Genomic DNA, 15559 nt, shown 5'->3' on the forward strand with positions numbered 1-15559 from the left:
TCTTGACACTGATGTAAATCATAGCTTTAAAAGCTTCCCAAGCTCAGGCTACCTGTAACACTCTGTGTCAGGCTAGGAAAGACCTTGCTTGTCCTCTTGATGGGGGCAGCTGTTGCAGTCATTTTGCTGGGAAGTTCTCAGGGAGAGGGGCGAGGAAGAGATTCAGATGTTGGGAAGAAACCATAGCTATTCATTATGTGATGACTTACATGGTATGTTGTCTTTATTTGTAGATCTTCTGGCTGATACCTCCCACGCCCCAGAACCTGGAGCTCTATGAAAACTGGCTTCTCTCAGGGAAGCAGGGAGACATTTTCCTTGGGGACAGAGTGTCAGAGTGCCAGCGCATCGAGCTCAAGCAGGGCTACACATTTGTCATTCCCTCAGGTACCCTCAGGGTGGGCAGGGGCATCCTAGTCTTGGCCAGGGTTGTGGCAACACTGAAACTCCTGGGACACTGGCAGGATTTAGCTCCCTCATGAACCACTGGGAGAGGGAGATGTGATGTGGCTCTGTCCTCTTGCTTGCCACCTCCCAAAACATGCCTGTGATGGCATTGTGGATCCAGCCCAAGTGTTAGGAAAGCTGTGGCTGGCTCATATCACGTTTGATTAATTATTAAAGGAAGCTTTCCCAGATCCTGTCGTGTTGACACATGGAACAGTGTGGGTTCAGGAGAGGCTGGCCCAAGGCTGCTCCTCAGCTTCCTGAGTGTCTTGTGACAGACCTGTGGCATACAGCAGGACCAGGAACAGAAAACACCAGGGATTGCACAACTTACTCATTCGAGTCCTGTTATCACAACTGACACTTCTTCTGAACTGAGTGGCTTTGCCTTGAGGAAACCCATGCTGGAATTCCCCAGATGTTGGACTGGGCTGGATTGTTTAGCCTTGGAGATAAGGAGTGGAACTTGAGTTATTTTGAAGGTGCTTAGAGTGTTGGAACAGACTTCAGAAGGCTGTTCCCCTTGGTGCTAGGCCTAACACGATTAGGAAACAATCTAGGATGACACCAGGGTGACAAACAGCTATGCAAGATGGATCAGAAGGATTCTTCCAACTCTGCTTTCTCCCCAAGGTTGGATCCATGCTGTGTACACTCCCATGGACACGCTGGTTTTTGGCGGCAACTTCTTACACAGCTTCAACATCCCTATGCAGCTCCGGATCTACAGCATCGAGGACCGCACCCGGGTAAGGACCTATGGCAGACCCGTGCTGGACACTGGGCTGCACCTGGTGTGGCATCTGTCATCTGAGAGCAGCAGTGGGAAGGAGGCCTGACAGATCCTCTTGCCTGTTTTGCAGGTCCCAAATAAATTTCGTTATCCCTTCTATTACGAGATGTGTTGGTACGTGCTGGAGCGTTACGTGTACTGCATCACCAGCCGCTCCCACCTGACCAAGGACTTCCAGAAGGAGTCCCTCAGCATGGGTAAGTCCAGCCCTTTTTCCTTCCTTACCCCTATCCAACTGGCTTCTTACCCCCTCCTGCTGGGACACTGGCTCAGCAGCGTGCCCGGCAGGGGAGGGCTGGGTGGGGATTTTTTTTGGGCATGAAGTCACAACCAGCCAGACTTCTGCTTCCTCCTCTGGCCCTGCAGCAGCCCAGGTTCCTCACAGCTGTGAAACCAGCACACCACCAGTTCAGAGCCTTATACAGAAGAGGTGGGGGGAAATTGCAGTGGCCACCATGGTGCTGTGGGCAGGAATTCTCTCTGGCTGGCCAGGGCCTTCTGCACACAGGGTTTGAGGGGCTGACAGAGTTACTTGGAGGGCTCAGCAACCTCACGGTCGTGAGTGAGTCCACATCCTCTTTATCGCATCCTGAAGGCAGCATCAAGATCCCAAGCCCTCCAAAGCAAAATGAGGTTGAATAGGGCTTTAAGCAACATGATGTGGTGGAAGATGTCCAGGCCCATGGCACTGGGGTTGGGCTAGATGACAGTCCAAGTCCCTTCCAACCCAATTCCATGAAATTAAGTCTAGGACATGAAATTCAGTCTAGAGCAATTGCTATTTCTTCCTCTGGGACCTTTTTCCATATCCGGTGCCCTGCATTCCCACAGACAAGCCAGGAATGGGAAGGGTGTTTAGCTGTTTTCAGCTTTTTCAGCTTCTCTGTTCCTTTCACCTCCTACAAATCTGTTGCTCCAGCATCCCTCATGACTGGGGGGGATCCCACTAAACACAGAACACTTCCTGTGATTGCTCTCCCTGTTTCTCCATCATGGCAGATATGGAGCTGAGCTCCTCGGACTCAGTGAACATGGAAGAGGAGGAGGAGGAGGATGATGATGAGGATGCAGCAGGGAAGGAATCCCGGCGCCCCACGACCAGGAGGTCCATTCTCACCAGCCCCATCGCCAATGGTGCCACCGTGGACTATGACGAACTGGGCAAGAGCTGCCGGAGCAGCCTGCCAGGTCTCAAGAAGACCCCATCCATGGACTCTTCCGACTCCAGCCGGGGCTCTCAGAACGGCCAGGCCTGGGAGCCGAGCGGGGGCAGCCCCCGCAAGAGCAGGAAGGTGCACCTGACCCAGTTTGAGCTGGAGGGGCTGCGCTGCCTCGTGGACAAGCTGGAGTCGCTCCCTCTGCACAAGAAGTGCGTTCCCACCGGCATTGAGGACGAGGACGCCCTCATCGCTGATGTCAAGGTAGGGCTGAGCGAGTGCAAAGCACTTCCCACGGGGAAACTGGGCTTCACCCTCACCCTGCCCCTGTCCTGGGGCAGGATTGGTGTCCTCCTGTTCCTCTGTGTGAGGCTGATGTTAGACCTGAGGGACAGCCCTGGGATTTGGGGTTGGGAAAGCAGGAGGGTGGCTGTGCCCTGGCTGGGAGCCTTATGGCTGTCAGTGCAGGAGTGCTCGTGGATGATGCAGTTCACTTCCAGTTTTGGCTGTGGACTCTGTGACAGTTGGAACCTTTTCCTTGCCCCAGGTGGATTTGGCTTTGTTCCTTGAGTTGTTTGCCCAGGGTGTGACCTGGAGTTATGAGAGTCAGTTATTTTGGGCTGGTGAGGGTTGTTTGGATTTTATTTGCCTTCATCTGTTGAGCTGACCCAACGAGCTTTGGTGTTTTAGCTGTTTCAGCACTGAAGTGGGAATGTCAGCTTCACTCTTCCCCCAGAAATCTATTCTAATCCCTAAAAAGTTACCTTCTGCTCCCCTCCATGCTGTTGGTGATCTGTACAGCTGCTGGCCTGTACCAAAGCTGACATCCAGACACAGCCATGCATGTGTCCCTGTTTTTGCCATTGTTTTTATTTCCAAGTGCTGTCTCCTGATGGTTTTTTTTGTGAGATATTCAGGTAAATCCAGAGCTCTTCTGTGTTGGAGCAGAGGGTGTGGCTCTGGGGTCTTGGCTGAAAGAGTCTAGGTGCTGTTAGGGGCTGAATTTCTGGTTTTCTGTGGCTTTTCAGGCATCCTGTGTGTGCTGTGACCTTTGAGAATGTGACGTGTGTGTTTCTGAGCCCTGTATGGTGCTCTGGAGGAACCTGAGCTGGGGGCTCTGTGTTTCACCCTTGGACTGATGAAAGGAGGCTGGTGTTGGGCGTTTTAAAGGCAGAGCCTTAAAGGTTGTTGGTGTTCAGTTGGTCTCAAAGAATCTGTTCATGTTTTGGAGGTAGTAAAGGTGTGCCTGTGGTTTTGGTGTGACCAGGCCCCTGTGTCCAATTGTACCTCGCAGATGAGCTGTGGGTGACAGCCCTTGTGGTCCCAAACAACTTCCCTGAGGATTTGCTCCTTAAAGCTTGCTGTCCTTGGAGGTTTGGAAGTATCCTGAGCTGCAGGACTCCGTCCCTCAGGACTGGCATCCTCAAGGCATCAAGATCCTTAGTCAAAGCCTCCAGTGGTTGGGGAAAGTGGGACAAGTTTGTCCAACCACAGCAAAGCTCTACTTTCAAAACCCATTTTCCATAGAGGTGATGGAAGTGGCCAGTAGAAATTGGCTTGTAAAGCCTGGGAAGGGCTTAAGACATTTCTAGCTCAAACTTCTAGCAGGGGCCACCAATCTGCAGCAGGTACTTTTGCCCTTGTGTCACTAGGTAAGGGCATTGATGGAGCTGGGATCTGGCCAAGCTGGGAAAGCTGCACTTTGGTCTGTGCTCCCCACGGTCAGAACGTGGCGTTTTCTCATCCAGACTTGCAGGCGTGCCACCCTGATCAGCCCAGCCAGTGCCACCAGGCACTCCAGGAGCAGGAAAATGCTGCCTTTCCCCACAACCTCTTGTGTGGTGATCAGGATTTCAGGGTGTCTGTGTGTTGGGTCACGTGGAAAAATATGTATCCTGTCAGGAGTTCAGCCTGGAGCGTCACTTGATGGGATGTGACACTTTGGATGTGACAATGTTGTGCTTTCAGCTCTATGGCAGGAATTGTCTGAAAATTCTGAGTGTGATGGAGGCCATTGGGAGGATCATTGACAAAGAGGGAATTTCTGAGAGGTCCTGTTGTATTTTGACTGCTTCCATCCGTGATTTCTGACCTCTCTGTGGTGGTTTCCTGAACTGGTTTTGACAGGAGGATGGTCATGAGGCAGCTGACAGCAGGTCTAAAGCCAGGCCCCTGTGTCCTGGCATAAACAGGTTATATCTGTGCTGTGCTTGGAGCTGTTGGAGCACCAAGGATTGTAGAAACAAGATAAGCCTCTCCCTGAAGTGCTGGTCCTGTCTTCAGGACCTCACCTCAAAACCTCTGGTGTGGCATTGGTCACTGTGTGACTGGACAATGGGCAGAGAGAGAATTTGGTGAGGAATGGGGATAGGATCCTCAGGGATGGGTGAGGAAGTTCAGGGTGGCCTGTGAGCTGTGCCAGGCAGGTCTCCCATGGTGGGATGGCAGCACTGGTCACGCCTGCGGGTCGGAGAGAGCCCATGCCAAGGGCCCGAGGGTGTCACTGGTTGCACAGTTGGTGACAGTCCCGGAGCCAGGTCAGCATGTGACTGACTGGCTTCCTGGGAACACAAAGCTGGAGTTGCCTGCGGATGCTTTGGATGCATCAGAAGTGGGAGCAGCCGCTGCTCCCCTGTGCTGTTTGGCTTTATTTCCTCCATTTTTATTGCGGTGTATATCTGGGGGGCTTCTCGGGGGGCTGGGATTGCTTGGGGACACCTTGATCGCCCGGAATGGATCTGTCCCCCTCTAGCGGTTTGGTCCCCGGTGCCTTTGGGAATGTGGCTGCTCCCAAACTTGGCTGGTGGGATGTTTGTCCCTCCAGGTCGGGAGTGTGGGGGTGCAGACCCTGGGGGGAGCTGCAAGGGGATTGACCCTTGCCTGCATTCCAAAGCCCCGCTCGCTCCGGCGGGGTCTCCCAGATCCCAAACCCGCCTCGGAACAGACAAAACAAAGGCGCCGGGGAGGCTGGGCCCGAGCGGGACGGGGTAAGGGCTCTCCGCCACGCTCTGCCCGGCGCCGAGGAGCCCGGCCCCGGCCTCTCGGATTGCGGCGGCGGAGGGAGGGAGGGATCCCGGGGAGGCCGGTGGGCAGCGCCGCCCGGACCCTGCGCCAATCCCCGCCGTCCCGGCCCCTCCCGGCGCTGCAGCAGCGCGGCTCTGCCCTCCGCTTCCTCGCTCCCTTTTTCTCTTCTGCCATCTTCCCGTTGCAAAGCATTGCTGGGAACCGCATGTGGGTGACGCAGCAGCATTGTCTCCGGCTCAGGAAGCTGCCGCCGCCGCTGCCCAAGGGCTCGGGCGGAGCACGCGGCCGCCAGTGCGGCTGCTGGGGGCGGGGAGGAGCCGGGGGCGCTCGGGGCGGGGGGCGCAGCTGCTCCCCAGCCATGTCCCCGAACACCGGGGGTCCGGCCGGGGTCTGAGCCAGCCCCGGGAGGTGTCCGGGGAGAAGGGAGGGGGCCCCAGCCCTCGCAGTGCGGGCACCGAAACAAAGAGGGCTCGGCAAACTTCACCCCAGAGTCTCGGCAGCTCCAGAGGCGCAAGGTCAGGCAGCTGGCAACGCTCGTGGCGCGCGGAGGGGACGCGGGGACGCTCCGGTCCCGGACAGGGTGGGAGGGGACCGCGGGGAGACCCCTGCTTCCCCGGAGGGGTCCCTGGCCCGGTGCTTGGGCTCACCTCTGCCGTTCCCGGGGCACTCCCGCCGGCACCGCTGCCGAGGCGCTCCGGCCGTGTGAGCGCAGGGTCCCCGCTGCCGCGTCCCGCCGGCCACAGCGCCACGGGGCACAGGGGACCAGCGGCCTGTCGCCCACCCCGGCTCCGAGCCAGATGCAGCCGCAGGACCCGGGAGCCCCCGCGGTCCCTTGGCTCCGTGGCGGGGAGCGTGCCTGAGCCGCCCCCACCCCCGCCCCATCCCCGGTGCCACGGGCAGGCGGACGCTGCGGTCCCGCGATGTCCGTGTGGGAGCTCCGAGCCCTGACCTTTCCCTCGGCGTGTGCTCATGGGGAGGCGGAAGGTCTGAAGGCGGCACGCTGCGCTGCCGGGGAGCCCAGGGGAGACTGCAGCTTCCTGCCGCCCCAGAGGCGCGGAAAACCGGGCGGGGGGCACGCCGGGCACCCCCTGCCCTGGCCCTGCCTGGCAGCGGGAAGCACCGCCCGCCGGGGTGCCGGCAGGAGGCTCCTGCCTGCGTAACCATGGCAACGTCAAGTAAATAAAGCACCTTTTCAACCAGCAAATTCGGTGGGGAGTGGATGTGGGGAGGGGGCCGTGCTGGAGGGTGCTGAGAGGACCGGGGTGAGCGTGGGAGCCCCATGCACCGGGAGCGAGGGGCTGTCGTGCCGGAGGGCAGCGTGCCAGTCCATGCCAGTCCGGTCCGTGCCGAGGGATCTTTCCCTCCAAGTCAAAGCCAAATCCCGAGGCAGTGCGGGGGAGCAGCTCTCAGCTACCGGCAGTTTGTGCCAGGCCACGGAGGGGGTGCTGGGGCATCATATCCTGCTGCTGCTGCTGCACCCTCCAGGCTGCCCTGTGCCTGGGGAGCAGCTGGGGGGGTAACGCTGATGAATCGTCCCCCCAGAATCCCCCCAGATTGCCGAATCTTGGCGCTCTCCACTCCTACCGCCGCCCAGCGCGGGGCCTCGGGGCTGAAATGCAGTTGATGAAAGCGCTGGTGCAGATCGACTCGACAGAGCTTGTCTGTCTCATGTGGGGAGGAGGGATGGTTGCTGGCGGGCGTGGGGAGAGGAGGGCTCCTTCCCAGCCGCTTTTGAAGCATGCTGGCCTTGGCATCTGGTCAGAGCCTGCCTCGCTGGCGGGAGCCGTGTTTCCCTCTGCTCACACCTGTGCTTTTTGTCTCTCTGCTGTGTCCCCCCCACCACTTGTCTCTCCATTAGCTGCTGTTGGAAGAATACGCAAACAGTGACCCCAAACTGGCACTTACAGGCGTCCCCATCGTCCAGTGGCCCAAGAGAGATAAGGTAGGAGCTGCAAGGAGGGGACCCAGATGGGTGTCACGTGTTGAGTCATTTGCCAGGCCTGGGGTGTGGTGGCACCGCTTCCATACCCGCCTTGGGAGCAGTGCCAAAGTGGGATGTGGGGTGCAGCCACCTCCACGGCACTGCGGGCAAACCCAGAGATCTCCCACTGTGCCGGTTATCCCGGCTCCGCTGATGGGTGCTAACCAGATCAGCCTTGGCTGCTCCATGTTCTCCAGCCCTTTGGTTGTGCTTGGTGAACAGGGAGCCTCGTTGTGGGAAGAAGGGATGATCCTGCTCTCTGGATTGATAGGGAGAACCCTGGATGGCCTGAGGAATGTTGTGTGTCAGGGAAGGCCTCACTGTGGTAGGGGTGGGTGAGCTGTGGGGTTCACGGTCAAGAGCAGTCCAGCCCCTCACTGTGAGGTGAGCATGTCCCTTGTGTCCCTGTCCCTGTTCTAGGATTGGGTCTTACAACACCAAGCAAGGCAGGTCTCTCCCAGGAGTCTCTCCTTGGGGATAGCAGCCAGCTCTTCAGCAATGGGACCTTTCCATGCATCCCTGCCTTTCCCTGTCCAGCTGTGCTCATAGCCCAGGGCCCACAGCTGAGCTGCAGCCCAGGCTGAGCTCACTGGGCAGATGGAGGCACGGAGCAGCCGGACTTCCCCTCTGCAGGCTGCCTTCCTGTGGCCTGCCAGGATGGCTCCCAGAGGTCACTTCTTCCTTCCTGCCAGGAGATGGGCTCACAGGCAGGCTATGGGAAAAGCAGGACCCCATCACCCTGGGAAGGGTGGGTAACACCCCGTTAGGGAGTCTGGAGACAAGTGAGCCTCTCGGATTGCCCTTTGGAAGTGGCTCTCTCTGCTTGCCTGCCCTGCCCAGGGGTTCCAGAGTGATCCTTGGTGCAACACAAGCATCTTGGGCAGCTTTTCTGGGAGAAGTGACCTGGAGATGTGTGCATACTTTGGGTACAGCACTCAGAGGCTTGGCACATCTGCAACCCCATCCTTGGGAGCCTGCCCTTCCCCAAGCCCATCAGCTGTGCTGCACTGCCCAGCATGGCCAATCCTAGAAGGATGCTGCAGCCAGCAGATTTCCTGTCAGGGCTGATGGGATGCAGGGTGACAGCTGGAGAGCTGTGCTGTCCTACCTGCACTGTAAACAGGGAGGGTGTGGGTGTTCCCAGTGTGCCTCAAGCTCGGGAAAGAGTGACCAGAGCTGTCCCCTTGTGCAGTTGGCAGAGTGACACAGAAAGGACAGCCTGGGTGGACCTTGTCATTCCTTGCTTTGGTAGAAAAGCATGGATGCTGTGGGATGCTTTTGGGACTCAGCAGCCCTTTCCAGACCCATTTGAGCCCTAGCAGGGGGTGAGAGGAAAGGGAGCTCTGGGTGTGGGGTGGTGTGAGGGGTTAGGGAGTGTGCTCCAGGAGAAGTGGCAGGTCAGCACTGATCCAGGCACCTTTGGCTGTGGAGCGCTGAGGGAGCAGAGCCACTCTCTGGCGCAATGTCTGCAGTGGCAGCGCGGGATCCAGGGATCAGAGCCTTCCAGATCCCAGCGGAATGCAGCGCTTCCCTCTCCTCACCCAGTTCCCTCTCTCCCTGCTGCCAGCTAAAGCTCCAGGCCCGGCTGCGGGTGCGCCTGCCCACCATCCCCATCACCAAGCCGCACACCATGAAGCCAGCACCGCGCCCCACTCCCGTCAGGTCCACGGTGTCTCCCATCGTGTCGGGCGCCCGGCGGAGGCGGGTGCGGTGCCGGAAATGCAAGGCCTGCATGCAGGGCGAGTGTGGCATGTGCCATTACTGCAGGGACATGAAGAAGTTCGGCGGGCCCGGCCGCATGAAGCAGTCCTGTGTCCTCCGGCAGTGCTTGGCGGTGAGTCCAAGTTGGATTCCTGGGGGATAGCTGGTTGCTTCTCCATGGTTCAGGTAGCAGAGGAGGAGGGCTGTCCCACCATGCCCTGGTGTCAGCCCTGCTTTCCTTTGTAGCCCAGGTTGCCTCACTCGGTCACGTGTGCACTTTGCGGGGAGGTGGATCAGAACGAGGACTCGCAGGACTTTGAGAAGAAGCTCATGGAGTGCTGTGTGTGCAACGAGATCGTTCACCCTGGCTGTCTGCAGGTGGGCAGGGCACGTGCTGGACAAAGGGGGGCTCTGCTGTGGAGCTGGGCTGCTGCTGACCCCCACCTCTCATTGCAGATGGATGGGGAAGGGCTGCTCAATGATGAGCTCCCCAACTGCTGGGAGTGCCCCAAGTGCTACCAGGGTGACGACGCAGAGAAGGGCCAGGTAAGGAGCAAGGCAAGGATCTGTGTTCTCCATCCCTCCCACTGCATCCTGCCAAGGATATGTTCAACCAGCATGGGCTGGGGGAGCAGTGATCAGTGAGAATGAGAATCATGGGGGTGCAGCATTTGAGGGCCTGGGCACATCCTGCTGCAATGCGATCCTGAGCTATTTCACTGTAAGAAACACTGGACTGTTAGGCACAGAGTGGATGCCACCCCCAACCTCAATGGACACCCCTTTTGAGGAAGGGGTTAGGATAATGCTTGTTGCTGGTGTGGGTGGACTCTGGTCCTCGTGGTACTTAGATGAGCTGTGAGGAAAAAATTACTTACTGTGAGGGTGGTGAAACCCTGGCAGAGATTGACCAAAGAAGCTGTGGATGCCTCATCCCTGGAAGTGTTCAAGGCTAGGTTGGATTGGGCTTGGAGCAACCTGATCTAGTGGAAGGTGTCCCTACCTAACCCAAACCATTCTATGATTTCACTGGGCACTGCTAGTGCAGATTCTGCCAGCACCGTGGTGTTTCCCTGGGGAAGAAAAGGAAAAGCCTTCCCCAGGCCTCATTCCCGCTAACCAGCCGCCCCCGTTCCCTGCAGAAGCGGAAGGTGGAGGAAAGCGATGACGACACGGCACAGGCCAAGGTGCTGCGGCCCCTGCGGAGCTGCGAGGAGCCCCTGACCCCCCCGCCCAACTCGCCCACCCCGATGCTGCAGCTGATCCACGACCCCGCGTCCCCCCGCGGGGTGGTGACACGCTCGTCCCCGGGCGCTGGGCCCAGCGAGCACCACAGCGCCAGCCGGGACGAGCGCTTCAAGCGCCGGCAGCTGCTGCGGCTCCAGGCCACGGAGAGAACCATGGTGCGGGAGAAGGAGAACAACCCCAGCGGCAAGAAGGAGCTGTCAGAGGTGGAGAAGGCCAAGCTGCACGGCTCCTACCTCACCGTGACACTCCAGCGCCCCACCAAAGATGTCCACGGCACTTCGATTGTCCCCAAGCTCCAAGCCATCACGGCCTCCTCGGCCAACCTGCAGCACTCTCCGCGCGTGGTCGTGCGCCACGCGCCCGCCAGGATGCCCCTGCGGAGCGGGGGCGATGAGGAGGCGGCCGCCGAGGAAGAGGAGGAGGAAGAAGAGGAGGAGGACGAGAACGTGGAGGAGGGGGGGGCGGCACGGCTGAACGGGCGCGGGGGCCGGGCGCAGGAGGGCGAGGAGAGCTGCGTGCAGCGCGAGGTCTGGATGTCCGTGTTCCGCTACCTCACCCGCAGGGAGCTCTGCGAGTGCATGCGGGTGTGCAAGACCTGGTACAAGTGGTGAGTGTGGGGACACGTCCTGGGGCTGGGGCTACATCTGTGGCAGACACCCAGAGGGAGTGGGGGAAGGATGTCACCTTTAGTGCCCTCCTATCACTCCCAGAGCCACGCAGTGTCATTGTAGCCAGCCCTGCTGCCTCTGCCGTGTGTGTACCCATCTCTGTTGTTCCTTTCTGCCTTCCTGCTGTCCCCTGCCATGTCCTTGTGAGGTGTCAGTGCCCTTCCCTCGCCCATCACGCTGATGGTGCTTGCCCTTCCTGGCCTCCCTTGCTGCCTCTCCTCCCAGCAGGCAGGGAAGGCAGGCTGAGGCGGGATGGCTTTGCTGGCTGGAAACGCCTCGGGGGACAGCAGGCCCAAAGAAGACAATGCTGGCACCAGGACAGCTGTGCATGGAGGGCTTGGGAACAGACGGGAATGGAAACTGGGAGGTTTCTAACAGCTGAGCAGCAGGGATTGCCTGCTTTGATCAGCAGCTGGTGGCAGTGGTGTGGTGGAGGAGTGTTCCCTCGCCTGCACTTTCAGGGACTCAGCTAAGCTGCCATCGGGTCCTGGCTCTCCACAAACTCCCATGCGAGAGGAAGAGTTTGCTCCTGGCAAAGGAGTAAGCTCTGCTAGGACTGTGGGGTGGGACACACAGTGTTTTGCCTGCTGGGAATAAGGATCCTTAAGATCAGGAGAAACACCAGAGGGGGCAAGCAAGCCTGCAGCTGCAACTTGGAGTTTTATTTTGGAGCAGTAAAACCCTGCTAGGGCTGTGCTGGGTGGCCTAACACCTTCAGCACCCTCCCATGTTTGGGGAAACCATGGGAACCAGGCGGAACAACCTTGTTCTGTGGCTGAGGCCACACCAGGGCTGGGCTCCTTCTGGAAGCCAGGCAACCTGCTGGTTGTCTATTATCCCATGGGACTCTTGGGACTCAACTTTCAGCTTTGTCCTTGTCCCCAGGTGCTGTGACAAGAGATTGTGGACAAAGATAGACTTGAGCAGGTGCAAGTCCATCACCCCACAGGCGCTGAGCGGCATCATCAAAAGGCAGCCGGTCAGCCTTGACCTCAGCTGGACCAATATCTCAAAAAAACAGCTTACATGGCTCGTCAACAGGCTGCCAGGTGAGTGTGGGCTGGGGAGGGGTCCCTTCCTCTGCCACCAGCCTGCTCCAAGGCTTCTTGAGGACTGGGTCATGGGGAGAGACACCCCACAGGTCTGGGAACTCCTGGGTGCCTGGGTCCCATCACCCAGCAAGTGTCCCACCCCAGGCAGGGAGGGGACCTGCGTCCTTGTGTGCCTGGAAAAAGATGGTGTAGATCTGGGATGCCTGGGAGCCTACCAAACCTGTCTAACTCGTTACTGCCTCCCTTGTGCCAGGCCTGAAAGACCTCATCCTAGCGGGCTGTTCCTGGTCTGCGGTCTGTGCCCTCAGTACCTCCAGCTGCCCCCTTCTCAGGACCCTCGATCTTCGGTGGGCAGTAGGAATCAAGGACCCTCAGATCCGGGACTTACTCACGCCTCCAACAGACAAACCCAGTAAGCTGCTGCTGCTGCTGCTGCTGCTGCCCTGGGGCTGCCTGGGCTGGGCAAGGCAAGGTCCCCAGGGCAGCCTGTCCACTCTGGTTCTCCCTCTGCCCGCACAGGTCAGGACAATCGCAGCAAACTCCGCAACATGATCGACTTCCGGCTCGCCGGGCTGGACATCACGGACGCCACGCTGCGCCTGATCATCCGCCATATGCCCCTGCTCTCCCGCCTCGACCTCAGCCACTGCAACCACCTCACGGACCAGTCGGCCAACCTCCTCACCGCCGTGGGCTCCTCCACACGCAACTCCCTCACCGAGCTCAACATGGCAGGTGCGTGCCCTGCTCCAGGTGCCCCCCGGGTTTCCCGCTCCTCCTCATGGTGCTGTTGCTGGAGGCGCCCCCCTCACGCTCCCTGTGCTCTCTGCCCGCAGGCTGCAATAAGCTGACGGACCAGGCCTTGCTGTACCTGCGCCGCATCTCCAACGTCACCCTCATCGACCTGCGGGGTTGCAAACAGATCACCCGCAAAGCCTGTGAGCACTTCATCTCGGACCTGTCCATCAACAGCCTCTACTGCCTGTCCGATGAGAAGCTGATCCAAAAAATCAGCTAGAGACCCTCCCCGGGGCAGACTGAGGAGAAGGAAAAGAGCCCATCTCGCCCCTCTCGGAGAGCCCCTCCTCCACCTCCCCCCCTTGTCCTGCGTGTCCTGCCGCTGCCTCCCACCTGACTCGGCAGGCAGGGCCGGCGCTGGCCTCGCTCCACTGTCCTTCCTCCTCCTCCTTCCCCGGGACTTCTGCCGAGGAAGATGTCCCGCCAGGCTGGCCAGTACCAGAGGAGGAACGGGCACATGGCAGGGAGCCTCACCCCGGAGGCTGGCCGCTCCCGAGGCGGGGGCTGTAACAGAGGCCTCTGTGCAGAGAAATGGGGCACCCTCTTCCCCCAGCTTTTCCCCTCGTCCCCGTCGTCTCCTTGCCTTGAAACACTTGTCACTTCCCCGGTAGCACAAAGCTTGAGGGTCGAGGTCTCTCCGAGCAAGCGGGAGCAGAGCCAGAGCACCCCGTCCCCCTCTGTGCCGCCACCAGCTCGGCGCTTCCCTGCGCTCTTCCCCCCTTTTCCCTTTCCCTTTGCCTTCCCCTCGACTGGCTGCAGGGACTGCTATCCATGCCCCTCCTCCTCCCACACATCCGGGCGGTTCTTTGAGCACCCAGGGCAGGAGCCCTATGGTCGGGGGTGTCCCGGGAGCAGGGGCTGGGGGATAACTCGTCTGTCCGAGGGGATGGAGCAGGGGAGAACCCACAGGTACACCAGAGCTCAGGGAGGACTCGGGAAGCATCAGCCAGGGGTGAGTGAGCATGGGGTGGGGACAGGAGCTGCCTCCTCTTCCTGCCCAGCTCCCGGCACCACGAAGCACTCTGGGGCCGGAGGGGCGAGGGCTGCTCCGCGGCCTGGGACCGAACTGGCATTGTCCTCTCCTTCCCCCCCACCCCCTTTTCGCTGCCGATTTTCCTTTGCAATGAATGGTTGGTCCAAAGAACCTCTCTCTAGGGCAGCAGAGAGCTTTTTGCACTTTAAAAAAAAACAACAAAAAAAAAAAGACAAAAAAACAAAACAACAAAAAAAAAAAGACAAGGAAAAAAAAAAAAGAAAGGAAAAAAGGTTGTAATCTTCTTTTTCTGGGTCACTATTTTATTTCCCTCCCTGTCCTGCCTGTGCCTGGACACTCCCCCTCTCTGTCCCCCCGGTGTCAGCGCCCTGCTCTCTCCCTGGCAGCGTACCGATAGCACAATCCGGGGTGTCCCCTCCGTGCCACCACCGGTCCCCAGCCCCGCAGGGGTCCCCGGGGAGCAGCCCGCACCCCCCCTGCTGCTTCAGAAGCAATAAAGGAGGAGAGGCGGCCCGCGGGGTCTGTCCCCGCAGGGGGACACCAGGGGACAATCCTGCAGTGCCTGTGACAAGGGGCAGTGCGGGCCGAAGCGGAGCAGGAAACTCCCCCAGGCGAGAGGAGGAGCCTTCGGCCTCGGCCACTCTCGGCGGTGGCTCCCGGGAAAAGACATCGGAAGAATTAAAGCTTTTCGTTTTCCTTTGGATTCCTTTTGAGTTTTGCAACGCGAAAGAAAAATTTCCAGAGCTGGGGTTGAGAGGGGCAAGGTGCTCCCTCCTCCGCGGGGACAGCACCCCCTTCCCGCCATGTCCCCGCCCTCCAGCCGCAGAGACTCCGGCGTGCGACCCTCCTCACCACCCCGGCGTGGTGCAAATCCACGAGGAAGAAAAAAAGAGAATTATATATAATAAAAATCACTTAGTGATTTAAAACCAACCCAGCCTGCTCCCTAAAGACAACTCCTGCAAGCAAAGTCACTTGTTTAAGGGTTTGGTTGTGGTTTTGTTTTGTTTCAATCCCTCCTTTCCCTCCCTTCCTCCTTTCCTCCCTTCCCCGGAGAAATATTGTAAATATCTATTTTTTTGTTGGCGATTTAGAGTCCATCTCTGATGTTTGTGCTTTAAAATTAAATGTAAGCATTAAGGGTAAAAGCAAACCAAGTCTTGCGCTCTCTCAGCTGGGGGTTCTTGGCTGGGGCAGAGGGAGGGCACCAACTTGGCAAGTGGGTTTGGTTTTCTTTATTTTTCCTTTTTTTTTTTTGTATTTGGGAGGTTTTGCTTCCTGAGCCTTCTCCCATGCTGGATTTTTAGAGAGGCTCTTTGTTCGTACCATATTAGCACCAGGCTGGGCGAGCTGTTGTGTGGAGAGGGAAAACCCCAACCTCCCACGGGAAATAATTTGTTTCTTGGGGGTGGATTTTTGGAATTAAAAAAAAAAAAAAAAAGGAAAAAAAAACAAAGTACCAACAAAAATCCCTGAGGGTGAGCTCTGCCCATTTGTCTGTGAGGGAAGTGGAGGGGACAGGCCAGGGCTGGGACCTCCTGTGTCCCTCCCCTGTCCCCAGCACTGTGGCTTTCTCAGCTGCTCGAGAAGAAACTGGGGCACCATCGGTGCTGGCAGCTGTCCCTGTGTCCCATCACCTCCTGCCAGGGCCACAGGTCCTCAGAGGCCTGTGGGGCTCTTGCCCTCCACATCCCTT

The 15559-nt window shown here is 58.6% G+C and overlaps 1 protein-coding gene across 1 annotated transcript in view; it reads left to right on the forward strand.

Moving 5' to 3' along the window:
* Positions 1–15016, forward strand: part of KDM2A (lysine demethylase 2A) — a 33726-nt gene extending 18710 nt beyond the window's left edge. Inside the window, exons 10-22 of the mRNA XM_066552067.1 lie at positions 234–387; positions 1081–1196; positions 1311–1437; positions 2240–2661; positions 7280–7363; positions 8970–9236; positions 9350–9481; positions 9560–9649; positions 10246–10958; positions 11905–12068; positions 12325–12483; positions 12591–12806; positions 12908–15016. Coding sequence (XP_066408164.1) covers positions 234–387; positions 1081–1196; positions 1311–1437; positions 2240–2661; positions 7280–7363; positions 8970–9236; positions 9350–9481; positions 9560–9649; positions 10246–10958; positions 11905–12068; positions 12325–12483; positions 12591–12806; positions 12908–13089 — 2826 coding nt within the window. The 3' untranslated portion in view covers positions 13090–15016. The remainder of the gene's footprint in view (positions 1–233; positions 388–1080; positions 1197–1310; positions 1438–2239; positions 2662–7279; positions 7364–8969; positions 9237–9349; positions 9482–9559; positions 9650–10245; positions 10959–11904; positions 12069–12324; positions 12484–12590; positions 12807–12907) is intronic.
* Positions 15017–15559: the final 543 nt, after the last annotated feature.

This window comes from Molothrus aeneus, chromosome 6 (assembly GCF_037042795.1).
Source record: "Molothrus aeneus isolate 106 chromosome 6, BPBGC_Maene_1.0, whole genome shotgun sequence".
Classification (NCBI taxonomy): domain Eukaryota; kingdom Metazoa; phylum Chordata; class Aves; order Passeriformes; family Icteridae; genus Molothrus; species Molothrus aeneus.